Source organism: Erinaceus europaeus, chromosome 6 (assembly GCF_950295315.1).
Source record: "Erinaceus europaeus chromosome 6, mEriEur2.1, whole genome shotgun sequence".
Classification (NCBI taxonomy): Eukaryota; Metazoa; Chordata; class Mammalia; order Eulipotyphla; family Erinaceidae; genus Erinaceus; species Erinaceus europaeus.
In genome coordinates this window covers 9,931,944-9,955,948 of record NC_080167.1, presented here as the reverse complement: position 1 = coordinate 9,955,948, position 24,005 = coordinate 9,931,944, and the positions used below count along the sequence as shown (strand labels likewise).

The following is a 24,005-nucleotide window of genomic DNA, read 5'->3' as shown; positions in this document are numbered from 1 at the left end:
ACCAAGGCAGAGCTTGATCAAAGAGAGTCAATGAGGGGTGAGGGGGAGACAAAGGTGTTGAAACTGTTGCATAGATGTATGCAGTACCCAAACTTTGCTTACATTCTTGGTGGTCACATGGACCGCTTCCTTATTCCAAAGCCAATTCTTTTAGGACATATTAAGAACCACAACCTAAAAAAGACAAAAGAATGGCCATCTTCCTAACAGACTTATCTCAACTAAACTTTTTATATGTATTTGTAGTACCAAATGTGAGAATCACTACTTTGGAAACAAAACACTGAGTTGCTTGTTAAGTAAATAATCATTATCACATACCCTGAGTCCAGTAAACTGGATGCAAGGCTGCCATATGCTCAAGTTTGTGGAATGGGAAGAGAGCTCAACATGTGAAAGTACTAACCAACAAGTGTGACATGCCAGTGGCTTTTGTTTCAATCGCCAGCACTGAGCAGTCTATTCCCTCTCCCTCTCAGATGAGTAAATAGACCAAAAAAAAAAAACTTTGAGAACCTCAATAAAAATTCATGAGAATACATTTCTTAACTGCTACAAGATATGGGGAATCAGGGAATATTCATGAGGAGCAAAATTTCTTTTTCCCCAAAGAACAATCTGGGGTCCTATATTCAAATATCTAAATGAAAAATAACCAGCTTTGGGCAGATATTGTTGCCAAGTATCTAATGCAGCCAAAATGTCAGCCACCATCAGAATCAGTATCACCAACAGCAAGGCAAGTTTCTTTTTTTTTTTTTTTTAAGGTTTTTTTTTTTTTTTTTTTTAAGATTTTATTTTATTAATGAGAAAGACAGGAGGAGAGAGAAAGAGCCAGACATCACTCTGGCACATGTGCTGCCAGGGATTGAACCCAGGGCTCCATGGCTTAAGAGTCCAAAGCTTTATCACTGCACCACCTTCCAGACCACCACAGGCAAGTTTCTATGGAAGGTCTATTTAACTCAAATTCTACAGGCTCAAGCCAACCCATTTTGTATGTAACTCTATCTTACAGTAATAAGTGACCATACTCATTTAAAGGGCAAGCGACTGTCTTGTCAAATTGATGCCTTTACTTCTGAAGTAATTATCCTGAAGAAATCTGCGGGAGCTATTTGTTAATAAGACCAGTTGTCTACTATTAAGGTTTATTCTGAGTCCTCACAATAAACCTTATCATAGATTCACAAGACTAGACTTTCTCTTTTGTTGGTAGAGGAAGAAGATTTAAGAAAAACAAAACAAAGATACAAACAATGAAGGAAGGAAAAACCTTGGGGGACCAGGAAGCAGCCAACAAAATGCGCTATTGGTGCATCCAACTGCCACCTACCTGGAGCAAGAACAGCTGACTCTTTGGGTTGGATCCACAAAATCCCAAGTAGCAGGACTGTTGACAGGCTCTTCTTCAAGAGTTGGAGTTGACATTTGGCTCCTCCTTTTAAAAAGAAGAAGAAGAAGGAGGAGGAGGAGGAGGAGGAGGAGGAGGAGGAGGAGGAGGAGGAGGAGAAGGAGAAGAAGAAGAAGAGGAGTTAAAAAATATATGGCTTGTGTGAAAGTGAGATAATATTCATAGCTGGGGAGTGGAAGAATGTTAAAGACCTACTTCGAGCACACCTGGTAGAGTGCACACATTACCATGTGCAAGAACCTGGGTTCAAGTCCTCAGTCCCTACTTGCAGGGGAGAGGTTTTCACAAGTGGTGAAGCAGTGCTGCAGGTGTCTCTTGTCCTCTTTTTCTCTATTGGCACCTTCCCACTCAAATTTTGTATCCAACAGAAAATGCATGAATAAATCAAATTTAACTTAAAAGAAGACATACCCATTTTACATAGTATTGATATCCTGCCCCTAGGTATTTCAGAGCACCAGGAGGGGCAGGGAGAAGGGAAGCTTGGGTGTCAGTTGATGGGAAACTACTATTTACTCTGTGCAATATAAGAAACAGAATTCAAAAACTTTCAAGTTAATCTTGATATAAATTTCTGGCATAGGTGGTACACATACGAAATAAAACATATCTGGTGCTAGTTGTTGCTTTACAAAGTCACCAAATTTTTGTAGAAATAACCTAAAGTTTAAAAAATTGCATATCCACAACACCTGCGATTTATGTGCTCTCTGATTGTTTAAATCACTCTAAAGCATTCACTGGGCATGCTCCATGCTTCATGCTTACAGTGTGAAATATTTCCCACATGCCACTAGTACTGGCTAAGAAAATGCAGTCTATTATTATACAGTGAAAATAAGAATAGGAAACCAGTATATATTTTTTCTGAGCTTCTGCTTTTGTTACAGCTGATAATGCAAAAAAAACTGTCCTTGCTCTCCTCTGTATTTGGGAGTGTGTGTACGGGGTCGGGGGGGGCTCCTTTTCCATTTTGCATTGCTCATGAAGGGTTACCATTTATCAGAGATAAAAGGTTAGGCTTGATTAAACAAAATCTAAAATGGTTGATGAACAGAAAAGAAAAAAAAAAATTAATTTGGAAATTGTCTAGAATTTGTAGATAGAAATGAACATAACCATAGTAACTATACTAAAGAAAGAAATAATTTGGGGGCATGGGGAGAGAGTATAATGGTTCTACAAAAGACTTTCTTTACATGTCCAAGGTTCTGAGTTCCCATGTTCAATGTTCAGAATGACTAGAAGCCAGAGCTAAGCATCGCTCTGGTCTCTATCTTTCTCTCACTTAATTAATTAATAAATGAAGCAATCATTTTAAGTAACAAGAGATGCTCTTTAAAATTCTAGAATTTAAGATTTTCCATGACAGTTATTTTAGGTTTATATCAACCACATTCTTGTCAGGAGTCTATTCTCAAACTCACTGGGAAACAAACATATATTATAAATATATTAAAAGTTAGGTCGAAAGGGCAGATTTTAAGTCTGTATATAAAGCTTTGCGTAGTTGTCACATAACCATTCACTTGACTTCTAAATGACTAGCATTTTCGGCAGGAATTGCTAAATAAAATCTCTATGTATTCTGTGCCTGAGAAGAAAGGGTTATTAGCTTAACTATATCAGTGGCATCTGAGTTATATAAATAAAAAATGAAAATAAGCTGAATATACTTATGTAAATCTTGGTAAGTAGAAGAGTGTCTATTAATTAGTGTTTGTCACTATCACCATGCAATTAAAGTATCCACTAAGAGTCTCCTGATAATCTATTCTTCCAGTTTCCCTAACAGATGCTAAAGGAAGAAGAGTATAGCCAGTAGGAGGGAAAGAAAGAGAGCCAGGGGTAGAAGGGGATGATAAATCAGGGGTGAAAGGAAGGAAGAAGGGAGGAAGGGCTTGATGGGGGAAATGTAATTCTTTTCCTGAATCCACAAGTGGAAGCAGTCAGCAAACAGTTCATAAATATACTGTCAAGGGAGTCGGGCAGTAGCGCAGCGGGTTAAACGCAGGTGGTGGAAAGCACAAGGACCGGCATAAGGATTCCGGTTCGAGCCCCCAGCTCCCCACCTGCAGGGAGGTCGCTTCACAAGTGGTGAAGCAGGTCTGCAGGTGTCTATCTTTCTCTCCTCCTCTCTGTCTTCCCCTCCTCTCTCCATTTCTCTCTGTCCTATCCAACAACAACATCATAACAACAACAATAATAACTACAACAATAAAATAACAAGGGCAACAAAAGGGAATAAATAAATATTTAAAAAATAAAAAATAAATAAATATATTGTCAATTACAGCATAAGAGAAATACGGCAAAGAAGGTCATTTCCCTTTGCTAACAAGAAGCATTCATAAGCATGAAAGAAAAAAAACCTGAGAAATGTTATGCAAGTGCAAACTATTGTATTTACTGTTGAATGCACAATATTAATCACCCAGTAAAGGAAAAAATAAATTCAAAAAAATAAAGAAACAGCAGGACAAGGAAGATCTAAGCATGTGAAAATACAGGAGAGTTTAGGCTTAAATGAAAATGTGTATGAGGAAGGGAATTCACTCATACCTGAGCTCTTTTGAGTTTACACTGGTGAATAAAAAGAAGAAAGGATTCCAGGGCAGGGCTTATGTGGATGATACATGTTATTTACAATTCTAAAATTATCTTCCTTTCCTTTTTCAATATAATTTTATTGGGGGCATTACTGGTTTACAGTACAGTTGCTGACTCATGGGCACAGGTTTTCATCTCCCCATGATAAGTATCTGCAAAACACTCTTACCCCCAATTTTGGTTCTTCTCCACCATGGTATACCAGAACCTCAAGCCCCACCACCCCGGGCTTACTTCCCCTGAGTCCTTTGTTACAGTGCAGTACACCAAACCCAGTTCCACCTCTGCTAAAAACTGTTAGATGAGCACAGCAGAACATGCTGATCTTGAGGTAATCTGGAACTTGAAAAATTTCCTGGATAAACAAATCAAGTACACATTATCCATTTTAACACCACTATTTTGAATTTTATCCTGCATGTTCAAAGAGATGATACTAATCAAATGACCCATGAGGCTTGATCATACAATAGTTCAACGTCACTGATGAACATCCTGTAAAAATCCAAAGGGTGGTTGCTGAATCATGATAGAGAAATGACACAAAAAGTCATACTTGGACTGGGTTCTGTTGAGGATACATTCCTTCCAGACTCGGTGGACCATATGATTGTGGAGTTTTGGAGGAATCTTCCCCGATCTCTTTGGACTGTGCATAGTTATCATCCCCGTGTCTTGGGAACCTGGGTGACAGACAGCACTCTGTGTAGCTCCACTCTCACCTGGAAAACAAAGTCAATTCTGATATAAGCCTTTCCTTGAAAAGATCTTCTCCTGTACACACTGCTGCTTGTTTTGCATAGATACTATGACTGCTGAAATTCAGTTAAGTAGCTTTTGATTCTATGTCCTGGTAATGGCGCTATCTATAACTATGAGTATAATCTGGGACTTTGGGTGATTTCTTTGTGTCCTCCCTAAAGAGAGTTAATCACATTAACATTCACACACCCTCAAGAGTCTACCATTCCATCTTGTTAGGCATTTGAGGCAACTTAGGTTTATAAAGTTTCCTGTCTCTCAATATTCAAGATGTAAACACACATGGAATGATTTGAATCTTTCAATCTCAATGCAGTTAAGTTTCCAAGCAGAACACAACAGTAGAGGGAACTTGATGCTCAGTTAGTTGAAAGGTGCATGTACACTGCACACAATATACTGGGTAGAAGAAAGACCTTACTGGCACAAAGCTTTAGTCAAGGGCAAATTTTGAATCAGCATGTGGAACTGTTTTTATGCCTAAAACTATATTGAAGGCCTGTTTTGACATTTTATATAGAGGACTAAAAATCCACTAATTTCACATGATTTTTCTTTTTCTAAATATTTATTTTATTTGTTCCCTTTTGTTGCCCTTATTGTTTTATTATTGTAGTTATTATTGAGGTCGTTGTTATTGGATAGGGCAGAGAGAAATGGAAAGAGGAGGGGAAGACAGAGGGGGGAGAGAGAGACAGACAGAGAGAGAGAGACCTACAGACCTGCTTCACCACTTGCGAAGTGACTCCCCTGCAGGTGGGGAGCCAGGGGCTCGAAGCGGGATCCTTACACTGGTCCTTGTGCTTTGTGCCATGTGCGCTTACCCTGCTGTGCTACCACCCGACTCCCTTCACCTGATTTTTCTTATAGTTGGCATATAATGCATTACTGTTTATTCTATTCACTATGATCACTGATAAAATAATGTTTACTGGTGATATATGAGTATTTTACAACTTCTAGCTCACGTAAGACAAACACTGAAGTCAATTTCCAGAACTAAATACTGATTCAATTATTGGGCTGTTGCAAAAGTTATGACATATATTCCTCTTTCTATACAAAAATGCAACAGGACTTCTCTGACAACTCAGTATTTTCACTTATTTTATCTCATAAATGTATTTTGGACTTTATTCTCAGTAAGACTATGATGCAAAACACCATTATCAAAATAATCAATTTAAGAATTCTGAAAAAACCCTCATATAAAAAAGGCAATCTTAAGGGGCCGGGCAATAGCACAGCGGGTTAAGCGCACATGGCGCAGTGCACACGGACCGGTATAAGGATCCCAGTTTGAGCCCCCGGCTCCCCACCTGCAGGTGAGTTGCTTCACAGGTGGTGAAGCAGGTCTGAAGGTGTCTGTCTTTCTCTCTCCCTCTCTGGATTTCTCTTTGTCCTATCCAATAATAACAATAAATACAACAACAAGGGCAACAAAAATGGGGGGGGGGTGGCCTCTAGGAGCAGTGGATTCGTAGTGCAGGCACCGAGCTTCAATAATAACCCTGGAGGCAACAAAAAGCTAATTTTATATCAAGACTCCATAGCACTCTTGGTATCAATGCAATACAAACATCCTATGAGCTGAATGGTTGGCGTAGCCTTAGTTTGTGTTGTTGTTTTTTTGCCTCTTCTTAAGAAAAAAAAAAAAAAAATACACCAACTACTTATATTCTAAGGAACTAAAGCTTTCATATTCCCTAGAAAAGGACTGTGAATGGATTAAGTTAAAGGAGGGAAAAAAATATGATGTGTCCTTATTTATTTGACCTAAAAAATTCCCTAACTTGGTGTGTAAAGTAATTCATTTCAAAATTACAATGGGTTTTCAAGTCTATTAGAAAACAAAAGTTTTATAAAATAAATATTTATTTGTAAAACTGCCAAAAAAAAAAAAACCTTCAACTGCACTCTGTAATATAGTTAAAGACACTGCATGCCCACTGTATCAGAAGAGAATCAGTTGTGACACCTTTCCCCCCCAAAAAAAAAATTAATGGAAACAAGCCACTGGGTTTTTTTTTTCTGATTTAAAAGTGTACACAATTATTCTGATTTAATTTCAGTAGTTTTTAGTCATTTAACTAAAAAGGAGATGACATCTGATGTGAACTTAAAACAAGACTTGTATTCTGTGCTATTGAAAATGAACTGAATATTATTACTTATAATGATTCCCATAAACAGAACTGATACCTGTTTGTATGATGTCTGAGCAATTTCCTGTAACTAGCTGACCCTCCCCAGTCCCTGCTAATCCAGGAAACTTCCATACATTTTAGGGAACAAAGCACTCCACTTTGTCCTATATCTAAGTAGCCAGGATAATGTTCCATATTATACAAATACAGAACTGACACTGCTTGCTGAGCAGGATTATCTGATAGAGAGAGAGAGAGAGAGAGAGAGAGAGAGAGAGACCAGATATCATGCTGGTACATGCAAGTGCCAGGGACCAAACTAGGAAGATCAGGTGTACGTTCACCAGTTGAACTATTTCCCCCAGAAGCATTTTTTGGAGGGCACCTACTGTGGGCTGACTTTTCAGGTGGGGGTGGAGGTAGATACCACAGCACTAAAGCTCCCTTCAGTGGGGTGAAGGCTGGGCTTGAACCTGGGGCATAAGCACGGCAAAGCAGCACTACCCCAGCAGAACACACAGGTGACCAGAGAACAGTATCACATGCCCATTAGTCAAGTGTTACAACTGGGTGTGTTCAGTCCCAAAGTGTACACTTCCCCCCCAATACATTATTTACCATGAGCATTCATTGAATGTTCGTATGTACCAAGTATTATAGAAGTTTGAAATACTGTCTTCTCGTGTGGTCCAGGAGGTGGCGCAGTGGATAAAGCATTGGATTCTCAAGCATGAGGTCCAAAGTTCAATCCCCTGGCAGCACATGTACCAGATGATGTCTGGTGTGTGTTTTCTCTCTCTCTCTCTCTCTCTCTCTCTCTCTCTCTCTATCTCTCTCTCTATCTCTCTCTCTCTTTCCCCCTCTCTCTCTCCCTCTCTGTCCATCTTCATGAAATACTGTCTTCTTATAAACTTTAAAATTAGCACGTGTGTATCACTGATAGCCTGTTTTCAAGTTTAGCAGCCAAGAAGTTATTTACTCTGATGCTCCTGCCAACAGGGCCCACATTTAATTCCTATCAATAATATCATTTCAGCTCAAGTATGATGAATATACATTCCTTAGAGACTAAATTTCCCATTAAAATCAGGTCAACTACAACAAAAAAACTAATACACTCTACCAAGAAGGCAAAGCCCTACCAATGTAAATAATTTCTGAAACTTCCTATGAAGACTGTTTCAAATTGATAAAACATTCATGTATGATTCGTATTTATCATTACTATAGATAATTAATGGAACAAATCACTTAGCACCCAGCTGCAAGACTAACTTTATAATATAAAAGGAACAGAACTATTCATGACTTGTTGCTTACTGGCTTGTCAACCAGGCATAGGCTTCAATCATTCTCTAATTTACTATTTTCCAGTGTAAGTTATTCTCTCTCTCCTCTCATGTGTGTGTGTTTGGTGGGGTGGAGGTGCCAGTATATACATTGGTACAAAGGGATAGGTGTGTGTTTAGAACTTAAAAGAAAGGCCTAAATTGTTATAATGTATGCACAGTTAAAATTCCAAAGCACGGGAGTCGGGCAGTAGCGCAGCGGGTTAAGCACAGGTGGCACAAAGTGCAAGGACCAGAGTATGGATCTTAGTTCGAGCCCCCGGCTCCCCACCTGTAGGGGAGTCGCTTCACAAGTGGTGAAGCAGGTCTGCGGGTGTCTGTCTTTCTCTCCTCCTCTCTGCTTTCCTCTTCTCTCTCCATTTCTCTCTGTCCTATCCAACAACGATGACATCAACAACAACAATAATTACAACAATAAAACTAGAGCAACAAAAGGGAACAAATAAAAAACAAATTCTAAAGCGCAGCAGGCAGGGAGTTGGTCTGCAGGTAGGACACAGGACCTGTACATCTGTCAGGCAGTTAACTGATGTGTCTACGTATACGTATAGCTAGGTATGTGCTATGCAGGACTGGAGAGCTACAGCGGTAGTGCACAGGACTTATATGCAAGAGCCTCGGTCTCTGGCACTACTGACAGCTAGAACTGAAAGCAGCTCTGATGGGGGGCGGGGGGTTCTGAAGTACATAAAACTTCCTTCATTTAATAAAATTCCCCATAATGTTCTTCTATCTTTTGCAGCAGAAATTTCCCAGTGTGTGCTTTTGTCACCTACTTCACGGCAAGGGAATGAACAACGTGGTGTTCTGGGACTCTGTCCTTCCAGGATGCTCGGGGCTCACACTCACCCATGACAGCCTGTTCTGGAGAGGTGGGAGGGGTGAGAGGCAGCCCACAGTTACTTGGGTCCTTCGCGCTACCCAGTCCCTGCTGCCCCACTGTAACGTGACCTCCAGCGCTGGCAACACTCTGAGGAACAGGGATGTCATTCTGAGAGATCAGAACAAATGCTGATGGATAAACCATTCGAACACCACCTAGAAGAAGAGCAGGAGAAGAGAGCAAACCAGGGCTGGGGTGATGTTTGTAAGACTAGCAAGTCTGTTTCTTCAGTGGTTACAGTCAAAGTTCAAAGGGGAAAATGAGATGCTCATTACAAACTGCCAGAAATTCTCTCTCTCTCTCTCTCTCTCTCTCTCTCTAAGTTAATAGCTGTTTAAACAAGTATTCCAATATTCTGATAATAGCATTTGTAATACAGGGACTATGGGTGCTTCAGGCAAGATAACTATTCAGCACATGCCACTGTGTCAGGAGAATAGGAAAAGATGGGGGAATTATGGAGATTATTTTTGACAAATCTGAGTGATTATCTTTTTAATTTAAGGATGATCAAGAAGATATAATAAAGTTCTTCAGGCAAGATATCTTCTCTTACCAACAATTACTTCTACTGCCACAGGGAAATCGTCATCATATCCCAGCTCTTCTTCTTCTTTCAGCTCTTCTTTCTTTTTCAGCACCATTGGGTAGAAATACTGCCATTCCTCTATCAACTTTCGGGTGGCTGGGTCTGACATCTTGTATGCCTGGCCTGTTAGTGTGCCATTTAAGCCATAAGGACTTACCAGCACTAAAGCAAGGAAGGGAAACAGAAGTTATGACCAAGGCAATACTTTCTACGTAAGTGTAACGCTGCGTAAGTAGTTATTTTAGGTTAAAGCATAACATCATTTAATGATTCTGGTCCTTGACCATAATGACATTTCTCAGAGTTGGACACAAAAATGCGTAGTGGGCAGCATTTAACCAGATCCTAGCCACAGTGTTTTTTCAACTTTCTTTTTTTTTTTTTTTTTAATTTTTTAACTTTATTTTTTATTAGATAGAGACAGAGAGAAATTGAGGAGAAGAGGGTGACAGAGAGGGACAGAGACAGAGAGACACCTGCAGCCCTGCTTCACCGCTCATGAAGCTTTCCCCCTGCAGGGGGGGACCAGGGGCTTGAACCCAGGTCCTCGTGCACTGTAGTGTGTGCACTTAACCAGGTGTGCCACCACTTGGCCCCCTTTTTTCAACTTTCTGAGTAACACTTTCTTAGATGGAAGATCCACTTTTTCTTAATCCTACTTTGTCAAAAACCCTCAGCAATGTCATTAAGCGGGATGTCCTCTCTTTTCTGATGACTTTATTTTTCTTTTGAAAAATAAAAAAAAGCTGTATGTTATCACAGTCATCAAGATAGAGATAGCTGAAAACTCAACCCCATGGGCAAGGGAAACTAACACAAGAATTTACAAAAAAAAAAAAAAAAAAAGGAGCTACATTAAATAAAAGAGCATCTACAATCTACACAGTGAAATAAAATTCCACAAGAATAAGAAAGCAACACAATGGAAGAATATATCTGCACATCATAAATGTGACAAGGAATTGACTTCAAATGTAGATAAAGAAACCATACAGCTCAACAACAGTGAAACAAATGACTCAATAATGAAATCTCCATATGATTTGAGGCCTTACTGTAAGAAATCAATAAAATAAAAAACATGTGGTCAGTAAGAATTTAATGTGGCTACTATTCTTTCCCAAATTAGGCTAATTTCCTCCCCCTGGTGATTGGTAATTCTTACTGTTAAATCTCGAAAATAAATTCCTTGAATGATAAAAGCTTAAGGTGAAGTCAGGTGGCCTTCAGCACTCTCTTGTTCAAGGAAAAGGGTATCTCAAAAAGTCTGATAAGTCACAATAAGCACACACTGTAAATTCTTCAATGTATAGTTTTGACATTTGTTTCGGAGTTTATAGAAGTTTACAGATAAACATCCGAAAGAATAGAATGGTAAAGTAACTAATTCAAACTGGGGGACAAGAATGTGAGGGGCAGGTGGAGGCTAAGGATTTGTGTAATAAATAAAATACAGTTAAATCAGGGTCCAATGTTCTCTTTTATCGCTAAAAAGAGGGGGCTACTTATCTTTAGAGAAAGAAATAGGGATGCTTTCATGAAATTAAATCTGAATCAAAAACCAAAAGCAAGTATAAAACATATGAAGACTAAATACTGAGCAGTAAACTCTTTAGTCCAGTCCATTCAAATGCCAGAGATTTAAAAGCTTGGACTATGAGATATACTAACAATGTAGTTCATCAAATTATAAATTAGACTGAATCCAAAAAGATTTTTCTGTAGATTCAATTTAATAATTTTTTTTTTAATTTTTAATGGGGTGGGGAGGAAGGAGAGAGCAGAGCATGGCTGAGCTCTGTCAATCTAATAACATTTAAAGACACATTCATAGAAAACTGCGAGTTCTGGGCACCGGGTGGTAATGCAGCGGGTTAAGCGCACATGGGGCAAAGCGCAAGGACCAGCAGAAGGATCCTGGTTTGAGCCCCCAGGTCCCCACCTGCGGGGGGGGGGGGGTGTCGCTTCACAAATGGTGAAAACCTTTAGTTAATAAGATTAGTAACATTCTACTTTTCAAATGTCTATTGATCTTCTCTTGTACAAAGGGGATTCTCTATAATTTTATTCCTCAACTAAACATCACAGAAGATCACACTACATACATGATAAGCTTTTAGCAAAACCCCAGCTATTTCAATTGTGAAATGGGGTCTATCTTCTTTAGAAACTGACCCTCTGGATAGCTGTAAAATGTCTGTCCACTTAAGATGGTATCTCATTCTGTAATATCGTACCAAGTAAAGTGTACTCACTGTGTTGAACAGGTGTGGGACAAAGAACCAGACTGCTGACTTACCTTGAAATGGTGCAGGTGAAGACTGAGCCATGTGTATATGCTCCTCGTTGATCAAATAAATTGGCTGGTGTTGGGCAATTTCCACACTTGTGCATACATTACTTTCCCCATGAAGAAAAAATGTGAAAGCACAGGACAAATGCTCACTGAAAGAGAAAAACATGAGAAATTCAATTCAACAATTTGGTGGGGGGGGGGGGGGGCTAGAAACAGCAAACAAGCAAGACAAAGTCTGATCTTATTACCCATCCTGCGAAACTTGACTCGAATGATACAAATAGCATAAACTCCACATTGAATTTGAACAAATACTATGTAAATAACAGGTTGTCAAATTAAGTTAAAGCTGCCATAAAAATCTGAGAAATTAGTTACATTGCACTGTGAAATGTTGCAAGTTACCATGCAAAATGCTTCCTGTTTCAACAGTATAAAGTTTCCTATACTGATAATAAACTCTCAAGGACAGAAAAGAACCATAACATTTTTCTACTTTCTTATGTACTAGAATCTGAACTAGCTTTTAACTGATTCAGGAGCTAATGACAACAGTTTTCTTACATTTGGCAGGATATAAGAGTGACATCAAATGTCCAGGCTTATATTAGAGTTAAGACTAAAGCTGATGGTCAGGAAATACTAAGGACATTACTGTACATCCCAATTTATAACTGCTAATACATATCTCCAAGTGAATGAGTAATCTATTATACTCAATTCTTACAATCTATTTCTGGTCACAAAATTTTATTGTAGCATTCCACTTCTTTTCCACACAATTAGCTAAAACTTGATTTAAAAAAAAAAAGATGTGTCCTGAAGAAAATTAATTTTAAAATTATGATAGTGACACGTTCAAAGTTGTTAACTTTGGCCCTAAACCTACCATAGCATGAGAGTCTCTTTGCATAACCATCTGCTATCTCCCCCACCCCACACCTCCCAATTCTCAAGACAACTCAGAAGAACTCTTCTCGGAGAGGCCAGGTGGTGGCGCACCTGGCTAAGCACATATATTACAAGTGCACAATGTACTGGTCCCCACTGAGGGGGAAAGCTTCACAAATGGTGAAGCAGGACTGCAGGTGTCTCTCTGCCTCTCTCCCTCTCTACCTCCCCCTCTAAATTCTGTCTCTATGTAATAATAAATAACTTTTTAACAAGAACATTTCCCTGATGAAAGAAAAATTATTACATGTGAAGCAATCATTCTTTAAGAAACCATCTCCAAGATTTGCTTCTTTTCAAAAGTTTAACATTCTAGGAATTTCACTATAAGCTCTACTGAAAATTCTAAGTTTTGTTGAAATGCAAAATTTAAATGTTTTAAGGAAAAACTGAAATAGGAATGGTAATTTTTACTCTATCATACATCGAGGAGCATATAGTCTTCGATGACAAGTATGCTGGAACTTGAGAAAACTAGTGTTTTACCAGAATATAAGTTTCACCAGTAAGAAATGGCCAGCTTTAGTACTGGATGTTAGGGCAACAAAATAAACTTGACAGTAGCTGAAGTTCTTAATTTAAAAAATTAATTTAAATATTCCCTTGACACTAATTAACTTAGTTTCAAGTTGGGGCAAAGAAAAATTAATGTATATATTTAAATGTATACAGGTATAACAGTATTAACGGTAAAATACTGTATTTTATTTACAAGAATGGCACTAACACTTATCATCTTCAATATACATCATTGTGCTTTGCACATAACAAGAATAAAATACATCTACTGATTGTCAACTGGTTACTTCTCCATCTGTAAAATACAGTCAGGGCATCTGAAATGACTTATGCCTCATCATGCCTTCTACTCCATGTAGTCAACAGCGCAGAGATTTATAAAACAACTGACTGCTTAGAATTACAGATACTGATGATAAAAGAGTATCTTCTGGAGGTCACTGATTTCTAACAGCTGATGAGAAAAAAGGATAACTACTATTTGCCTAGCAACTGCTAAGTGCAAAGAACAGTGTATAAGGAGCCAGAAGTGACACTGGTCAAAACTTGATACTCACCCTAAAGAAAGAACCATTTATGTTAACAAAAGACTGATGAATGCATATCCGTATCTTACAGAAGTAGAAATATGCATAGAAAGATCTCTTCTGGTATGAAAGAGAACACCAATGCTTCAAGAAACCACGTACACAGGAAAATATGATTTCAGTGGTTGAGAGAAATGAACAGATCAAAACACGAGAGACAAAGAGTAGTCAAGAACAGGACACATCCTGACCTGAGAGGTGGCACAGAGCAGCTAGAATCTTCAACATCACATTAGGGGTCTCCAGTTTGATCCCCGGTACCGCAGTGCCAGACTCTGCTATCTCCACCCTCTTGCTCATTAATAAAATAATTCTTTTTGACTGCCACCCTGCCCACACTCTTTTTCTCTTTCTTTCTTTTTTTTTTTAAATATTAATTTATTCCCCTTTGTTGCCCTTGTTTTATTGTTGTAGTTATTATTGTTGTTGTTATTGATGTCATCGTTGTCAGATAGGACAGAGAGAAGTGGAGAGAGGAGGGGAAGACAGACGGGAAGAGAAAGACAGATACCTGCAGACCTGTTTCACCACCTGTGAAGCAACTCCCCTGCAGGTGGGGAGCGGGGGGCTCAAACTAGGATCCTTAAGCCAGTCTTTGAACTTTGCACCACCTGCGCTTAACCCACCGCGCTACTGCCTAACTTCCTCTCTCTCTCTTTTTTAAAGAACTGCATAGTTAAGGAAAATCTGAAGGGAGGGATAATGTCACATGATAGAAAAGAAAGCTAAAAAAAAAAAAAATCAGAAGTCAGCTCGAGATAACAAGTAGATTTTGGGGAAATAAGAGTCAATTTAATGTTTGATTTAATAAAGTCAATTGAATCTAAAGTACTATGGTGAAAACTTCAAAACAGTATTAATATGGTATATATCTTTTTAAAAAAAAAGACACAAAGGAGAAATGTAAATGAAAAAGAGAGGAACTGAAGCGGTGATCTACCTTTATACTGATAACTTTAAAGATGAAATGTCTTCTTAAAACATACTGAGTAATATACTCTATAGTTCTGTTTGTATAACACTGGGCAGGGAGAGAGGGGCAAAGGAAAGGTGCACACAAATCTTCACACTGCAGCCCATGACTCTGGGTGGAGACACTTTCAAAATCCAGTAAATCTTGACTTGGTAACATGAAATGGCATGGGCTAGGGGGAGTGTAGTGAGTGGTTATATACAATGTCTTTTATGCCAGAAGCACCAAAGGCCCTTGGTTCAAAGCCCCAGCACCACCATAAGCCATACAGACCTTAGAAGTGGTCAGGCAAAAAAAAAAAAAAAAAAAAGTATATGTATGTGCATGTATATGTATATGCATATATGGCATGATCTGGGGAGAAAGAAAGAACTCACCACATTCTTTTCCACAGAACACGAGGCCATGTTACAAAGACAGTAAAGTTAAGATCTGACGAAAGCCTCTGCCCACTACACTTGCAGTGGGCAGAGGTGCAGTGTGCAGTGGCCATAATGGCTCACCCAGAGAGTACACTGCAGGAATCCAGGCTTTTCATCTTGTCTTATTAGGCCCTTAACAGAAGTCTGCTGGGGTCATTTGGTTCACAAGTCACCAGTATCTTTATCTATGCCACTGTTAACAATAGTGAAAGAAAGTATTTTACAGATAATTTATCAAGTCTCCAAATACCTAGAAAGCTTCCAGCCACTTGGTATTTCTTGCCTAAAGAGAAAAATCTAAAAGACTATGCCAAATGCAGATACACAGTTGTCTTGTTTCTCTGATTAAAAACTGCTAATCTGCCCAGGAAGTGCTACAGTAGATAAAGTGCTGTACTCTGGCATGACATCTCAAGTTTGACCCTTGGCATCACATAGCCAGAGTGACATTCATATTCCCTCCCTCTCCCTCCCCTTCCCCCTCTCCCTCTCCCTCCCCCCTCCCTTCCTCCCTCCCTCCCTCCCTCTCTCTCATCAATCAGTCAATGTTTTTAAAAACCTGCCTGCAAGTAAAATTCAAGTTCCCTGAAAAAATAAACTTCCCTCACTATGAACACCAATCCAAAGGCACCGCTGGAATGAGACTTGCAGTTTAATGTGGAACCTTCAAAGCAAGGCTATCTATCTCCTCCCTTCCCCCATCACTCATATTTTTAAGTAGGTAAAATGAATTCAGATTTGTGTGTGAACACTGAAAGCAAGGTAGTTGACAAATCTAATTGCATGTATGTTATGTTATGCTATAGTGTGACTAGGAAGTTAGGAGGCAAAACTTATTACAAGCTCCCAGCCTTTTCCTCACTCAACTTCATCTACTCCTACACTCAAATCATTTGGAAACTGAGAAGGCTTTAAGGATTCATCAAATTCAAACTTGTATCTAATTTAAGGGAAAGTCAAAGGCTGCGCCTGATGGAGGTGGGGCATTTAAATGGAGACTTGAAACTTTAGAGAAAAAATTCAAAACCAGAAAATTACATATACAAAAGTAGCGAGTTAACAGTTTTGGTATACTTAAAGGAGATTTTCAAATGTGACTGCATCACTGTGAAAATGAAAAGCAATGTAAGATGAGGCTGGCAGGACAGGAAGAAAATGAGTGAATTTTACCTATCAAAAAGACAAAGATCATCGGTAGGTGAAAAAATTAAATTCGGGACCAGGTGGTGGCGCATCTGGCCGAGCGCACACGTTACAGTGCACAAGGACCTGGGTTTGAGCCCCCGGTCCACACCTGCAGTGGGGGGGAAGCTTTATGAGTGGTGAAGCAGGGTTATGAGTGTCTCTCTGTCTCTCTCCCCCTCTCGATTTCTGAATGTCTTTAGCCAATAAATAAATAAATATAATTTTAAAAAATTAAGTTCACTTCATACATACTATTCACAAAAATAGTAAACAAAAAAAAAAAACAGTTAAAAAATACCCAGAATAAATGTACACCAAGAAAATGAAGGGGGGGGACGGAAAACAGTATGCCAGATGAATCAAGATTTTAAAAAGGTTGTATAGAACATAATATTTTATTTTATTCTCTAACAAAATTCTAAATCCTAAAAAATGTACTTTAACTTGTTACATTTTAGTTTTCAGAATTCAAGTATCACTTGCGCTTTCAAATACACTGTGAATATTAATAGACGCCTGCTCTTTTCACCATGTAGGTGTTTTGATAACAGATTCACAATGCAGAGCACATTTAGATAATTTTATCTAAATGCTTTCTGTGTTATGAACTTATTATCTTAAAATTTTACAAGTTGTCATGAACCAAATCTCTTGCCAGCAGTAATGTGCGTTACTCTATAGATCCTCATTTGGGAATACACTGTAATGTTACTTGATCATTTCCTTTCCTAAAAATACACTGTTTGCTTTGGCAGCCTTCACAAAGACCCGTGGAGATCCTTCGTTCACTAACACAATGACCTCTTTATTACTGGCCAGTACTTAACTTTCATCTCCCTTTGAAAAGAGGACAGAATAATCAAATAACAAGATCCAATTAAGTTACTTTATAAAGATCTGGAATACTCTCAGTATTTCACATATCTTCCCTTGGAATTTCAAGCTAAACATGATTATACAGGAAATGAAAGTGTCCCCAAAAGCTGATGATACATAAATTTTGTCAATTGAGAGAGTACTTTTATTAAAAGTGCTTAGTAACAATTATAATTCGACAAATGAGCAACCTTTAAGACTTATCACAGCAGTTAACAATTTCCCTCATATGTATAAATATATGCAGTTCACAAACAGAAACCCATGTTACTCGCGCACACACACACACAAACATTATATCAGACTAGCAAGTACTGTGCCATTCTCCCTGTCTTCCCAGGTTTTCCTGGAGGTGCCCTGGCACTAGGGCAGTGCACAACCACCCAACATAGTATCAAATCAATAAGAGGTCGATGACATTAAAATAGCTACGGATTGATGCTTCCCTTTGCGCTTCTCTGCCTTTCTCCAACCTCTTACTGTTAAAGTGATATGCAGAATTTCTCCAAATTACAAGCACGTTTGTAAAGTTCCTAGTAAGGCCAGTGGTGTTCACGTGTACTTTACACAATGCCCAGCCGCAGAGACAGATCCCGCTGCCCACAGAGGAGCCTGAGTGGCAGTCCTGGTGGAATTCTTGCCGGATTGAAAGAGAAGGAGGGACAGACCTCTGACTGCCTAGACTGCCACACCCGGCTCACAGTGGGAGCAATGCCTGCCAAGAAAGCATGAAGCAGATAGGAATCCAATGTGCTGCGGTTCACCAGGTGAATGGAGGACTTCACCTCCACAGAAGCATAAGAGCTAGCAGAGATAGACAGATTGATAGATAGATAGATTGATAGATAGATAGATAGATAGATAGATAGATAGATAGATAGATAGATAGATAGATAGCTAATTCAGGGAGATGGGTATGCACTCTCCACCACACGAGCACTGACCCGGTCTCCTTGCCTCGTCATATGCAGCACTTACAAATCAAGTAGTACATCATTCTAAAGTAATAATATGTGCCTATTCACAACAGTGATCCTAGCTGTATTTTAAATGACTGTCTACAAACAAGACAGGAAGAAAATCTACCTTTTTCTGGGGTTCTATTTCAGACCTAGCAGCCGACTTGCAGTGTGGCTTGGCAAGCTCTTTTAAGGGCTGCCAAACATTTGGCACTGGCCTACCAGAGAGTAGGGCCTTTCAAATTCAGCACTGTTGCAAAATGTCTCACTCACCAGTACTCAAAGGAGGTCACAGTTTCCCCAACAAAAGAAAATAAAATTGAAGCTGACACTTATTTGGTAGAATGCTGTTATCAGCAAGTATTTATCTTCCATATGCTTTCAGTGCCACGGGCCTGCACCAGAAGCTAGACTGTCTTGTTCTTTAATCAAAATGTGATGCAGTCTTTAATCATCAACATTGTTCCTGATCTTAATTCCCCTTCCCCAAACCTAAACAGAGCAAAATTAAATCTGACAGCTAAAACTAACAGAAAAGCAAGCCTTTTTGTCACCATGGTTATGGGTGGAGCTTGGTACCTGAAGGAGTCCGCTGCTCCTCGTGGCCTCCTCCTCCCTCTAGGAGAGGAGAGGGAGAAAGGGTGAGAGGGAGAGAAAGACAAAGAAGAGAGAAACTGCAGCAATATTAGTGAAGTTTCTCCCCTGCAGGTGCTTAAAATAGCTCCTTACACAAGTTTGCAATGTTCATTCTACTGGCCAGCCATGAACCACACTTCTATACATCTCATACTCAGAATTATGAAAGCAGCTCTGTGTCCAGCAACATATCACATGAATACTGATCAGAGGTTTTATTTTGAATGGTTAAAAGCACTTTCTTATAGTGAGGTAAAATTTAAGCAAGAGGGTGTAAAAGACAAAGGAGACAATAGGAAATCATTGTCATTGTGTGTAATAAATCTAAAAGGTAATACTTGCTCAATATAAGGGTAAAGATAATTTTATTCAATATAAGGACAGCATTAACATCTCATTAAAGAGAAACTAGATGTAGGGAAGGCAGCTCAGCTGATGGAGCACAGGACTTGCAGCACTCCGGCTCCTGGTTCGATCCCTGGCACTCCATGTGTTATACTGACGTTCTGTTTCTACTGCCGCAGAAGCTTTGCCAGCAGGTGGTTACTATTGAAGACACAGTGTGCTTAAACTGGTGGGTCTGCAATATTCTTGGGGACCACAAATTTGAAAAAGGCTTGGCTATGAAACAGTCTTGAAGGAGCACTTCTGTCCTCCTTCCATTCTCCAGACTCTCTTCATCAAAAAGTCTAAGCAGCTTTCCATTCAGTTGTTGATTTAATAAATATGCAGCCCTAAACGACAGGGGGTACTTGAAGAAGACTCAAAGTCAGATTCTCACAAAACTTACCTTCTTGTGGGGCAAAACTTGATGGTGTGTTTGAAAGTAGCAGTGGAGGGAGGCAGGGAGGAGAGACATTACATCGGATGAGAGGTAGAAGTGAACAGGGAAGGTTTCTTCCAGGCAAGAAGATTAAAAAAATCAATTGGGTGAACAGAAGAGATCCAAAAGGCTGAGAAACACATGAAAAAATGCTCCAAGTCCCTGATTGTCAGAGAAATTCAAATAAAGACAACAATAAGATACCACCTCACTCCTGTGAGAATGTCATACATCAGGAAAGGTAGCAGCAGCAAATGCTGGAGAGGTTGTGGGGTCAAAGGAACCCTTCTGCACTGCTGGAGGGAATGTCAATTGGTCCAACCTCTGTGGAGAACAGTCTGGAGAACTCTCAGAAGGCTAGAAATGGACCTACCCTATGACCCTGCAATTCCTCTCCTGGGGATATATTCTAAGGAACCCAACACAACCATCCAAAAAGATCTGTGTACACACATGTTCTTAGCAACACAATTTGTAATAGCCAAAACCTGGAAGCAACCCAGGTGTCCAACAACAGATGAGTGGCTGAGCAAGTTGTGAGATATATATATGTGAATACTACTCAGCTATTAAAAATGGTGACTTCACCGTTTTCAGCCCATCTTGGATGGACCTTGAAAAATTCATGTTAAGTGAAATAAGTCAGAAACAGAAGGATGAATATGGGATGATCTCACTCTCAGGCAGAAGTTGAAAAACAAGATCAGAAGAGAAAACACAAGCAGAACCTGAACTGCATTTGGTGTATTGCACCAAAGTAAAAGACTCGGGGGGGGGGGGGGTGTACAGGCCCAAGAAGGATGACAGAGGACCTAGTGGGGGTTGTACTGTTATATGGAAAACTGAGAAATGTTATGCATGTACAAACTATTGTATTTACTGTCGAATGTAAAGAAATTAAAAAGAAAGAGAGAGAGAGAAAGAAAGAGAGAAAGAGAGAAAGAAAGAAAGGAGGAAGGAAGGAAGGAAGGAAGGAAGGAAGGAAGGAAGGAAGGAAGGAAGGAAGGAAGGAATTGGGCGAGACCTAGGAGAGGAGTGCTTTAGGCAGAGGGCACATAAAATAGCCAGAAAGACCAGAACCTGCTGACTGTGTCTGGGGAACAGACCGGTTACTGGAGTTCATTTAAGCTTATAAATAAGGTCCAAGAGGTCAAAAGACACTCGATTAATGAAGCCTTTCAACAGTAGGATGGGGGCTGATTTTTCTTTTGTTGTGATTTTATTTTATTTATTAACTAGCAAACAAAGGAGGGAGAGAACCAGAGTACCACTGGCACATGCAATGACAACTGAACTTGTGTCCTCATGCTTGAGAGTCCAACACCTTCTCCACTGCATCACCTCCCAGGCGGATGAATTTTATTTCAAATGTACTGAAAACCTCTGCAGTTTTAAGCCAAGAATTCACTTTTCTATTTAGAAAAGATTATTACATTTTCTGGAGTCTATAAAGAAGTTCAGAGTGGCCTTAGGGAGAATAGTTTCAAGGCTCCTGGGCAACTCAAGTGAGAATGGCAAGGGCATGAGAGTGCTGGTGTCTGAGTCGGAGAGGTTATAGCAGAAACGTGGAGCAGCTCAACCTCAGCCTTGTCGTTTTCAGGAGCCTCTGCTCTGGGGGAAATGTTGCGATGTTTTCTCTAAGTACACAAAGCATGCTTTTTAAAAGATATTCCTCACAACAGGCTTGTTTTTTAATGATAGAAAATTCTTTGCCCCTACTACTTGGAGTTCAATGAATTTAACTGGTTCAAACTAACTCATTAATATTTTCACCTTTCAAAACCATCTCTTTAAAAAATAGAATTCACTAACTTTAGTGACAGAATTCACTGAAAACAAAAAATGAGACTACACACTGTTATTTGAATCTACCCAAAGATCAGTTTTCTAATTAGCAGTCACACCTATGAATCTAATTAAGTACCCCGACCGGAAGTCACAATAAATGAAGCCATCACTACCTATTTTACATTAAATTCTGGTATTTCCACATGATAACTTTCCTCTTTCATGATGCTAGTGAAAGCCTGGGGAACTGTGCTAGTCACTGCATTTCTTCAAGTCAAGGGAGGTCGTTTACTCAAGAATAAGATGCCGTATCAGATCTACCACTTTCTCACTCTGACAAAGTGTCATTTTAAATGTCAGGGCTGGAGAAAGAAAAAAGAAGAAAAACAAATCTGCACCCTCAACAATAACAGACTGGAGAAATACGTGGAGGTAGGTTTTCACAATGGGATACGAAACAGCAGTCAGAATGGCCTAGCACCATACAGAATAAACAGAATGACTTTCACAGTGTTGAACAAGACAGAAAAAGCAAACACACACACACACACACACACACACACACACACAAATCTTTTTTATATTAAGTACAGAAACAAATGAAGCCAGTTTGCTGAATCAGAATGATGATGATTTTTAAGAGAGTCTGTACTTAAAAAGGTTGGGGGGGGGGGGTGTTGGGAGTGCTGGAAACAATCTACTTGTTGATTTGAGTAAAAGTTATATGGACATGCTCAATTGAGGAAAACCCACTGAGCTATATACATTTATGATATATGTACCTTTTGGAATGTATACTATACTGCAATAAAAAGTTATATGACACAATCTGAGAAAACAATATCAAAATATTGATATTTAGGTTTATATAACAATTTAGTTTAAATCTAGTTATAAAAACATTTTATTATCTGAGATAAAGTAATAGTTTTCCAAAGATAACTGTCTCCTAACTCTAATACCTTAACTCTGAGGTCTTCTGACTATGGGATGCTTAACAAAGCAAAGAGAAATTAAGGCTGCATACTGCTTCAGGCTACTAATCAATGGACCTTAAAGTAAGGAGATTATTTTAGATTAACCAATGGGCTCCATGTAATTAAAAGGGCCTATAAGTATACAAGAGGGAAACAGCAGAGTCAAGTGTCAGAATGATCTGGTTGGGGGGGGGGGGAGTCTAATTAGTCACTCCTGGCATTGAAATTAGGAGGGGTCCCCAAACCAAACCAAGGACTGTGGGCAATCTCTAGAAACTGAGAAGCAGAAAAACAGATTTTCTCATCTAGTGCTCAGAAAGGAATGCAACCCTGCCAACATCATCTTTGTGGCTTGATGAGGCCCACTATAAACTTAACTCCAGGATTGTAAGATAATAATTTTAAAAGACAATAAACCACAACTTTGTAGTGGTTTCTTACAGCAGCAATAGGAAACTACTACAATTACCTTCATGCCTTTATTTTATGGTATTATATAATTCAAACAAATATATTTTAATATATTAATATGAAACATTTACTAGAAAAATGTTTAAATGATAAGTTTCCTTTCACAAATGCTAATCATAGCATTCCCCCATACTTTCATTAAGACCTACAATAATCAAAGCATTTGGTAGCTACTTATTAATTTCATATATTCAATAATTTCATATATTCAATAGCTTCTACTTTCATTAAGACACTCAAGTTAGTTCTCATATCCACTCACTGTACAGAATTAGCTATTTTTTTTAACAAAACTGATCAATTCTCTTAATTAAAAAAAAGGCAGTCTAATGAACTTTCATGTTGTCCTGCATGTAGTGAACTAATAACATTAGTGGGTAAATTTATGAAGGGCGAAGAGATCATTCTTTGCTGATTGAATAATATTTATAAGCAGAACACACTGGAACTAAAAACAACTTGGAGACATCAGCACATAAGCCACTGACTTTTTTTTTTTTAAGTCACTGACTTCTAACTTGCAATTTGGCCTGATAAATTTCAATAATCCTAAAACATGAAAGAAATCAAGGGAATTTTGCAAATTATCTATGGGATAAGATATCTAAAATCAAATTTCTCTGGAAAACTGTGGTAAATGATCAACTATACATACTTGTTAATTAGATAACTGAAGAGGCAATTACTCTAACTGTTCTTCAAGAATACTTCCAATTTTTTTTCTAATAATGTCTAAGCAGCTAGATTTAAGGTTACAATCACATGGAAACATTTAGAGACATAAAGAA

General features: G+C 38.9%; 1 protein-coding gene across 3 annotated transcripts in view; it reads right to left on the bottom strand.

The window, feature by feature from the left end:
* The window catches only part of MED13L (mediator complex subunit 13L), a 269,894-nt gene that overhangs the window by 52,308 nt on the left and 193,581 nt on the right, over positions 1–24,005 (bottom strand). For all 3 annotated transcript variants that reach the window (XM_060193027.1, XM_060193028.1, XM_007528774.2), the window contains exons 5-9: positions 12,054–12,199; positions 9,722–9,916; positions 9,132–9,320; positions 4,581–4,746; positions 1,337–1,441 (exon numbers count right to left, since the gene is read on the bottom strand). In XM_060193027.1, coding sequence (XP_060049010.1) covers positions 1,337–1,441; positions 4,581–4,746; positions 9,132–9,320; positions 9,722–9,916; positions 12,054–12,199 — 801 coding nt within the window. The remainder of the gene's footprint in view (positions 1–1,336; positions 1,442–4,580; positions 4,747–9,131; positions 9,321–9,721; positions 9,917–12,053; positions 12,200–24,005) is intronic.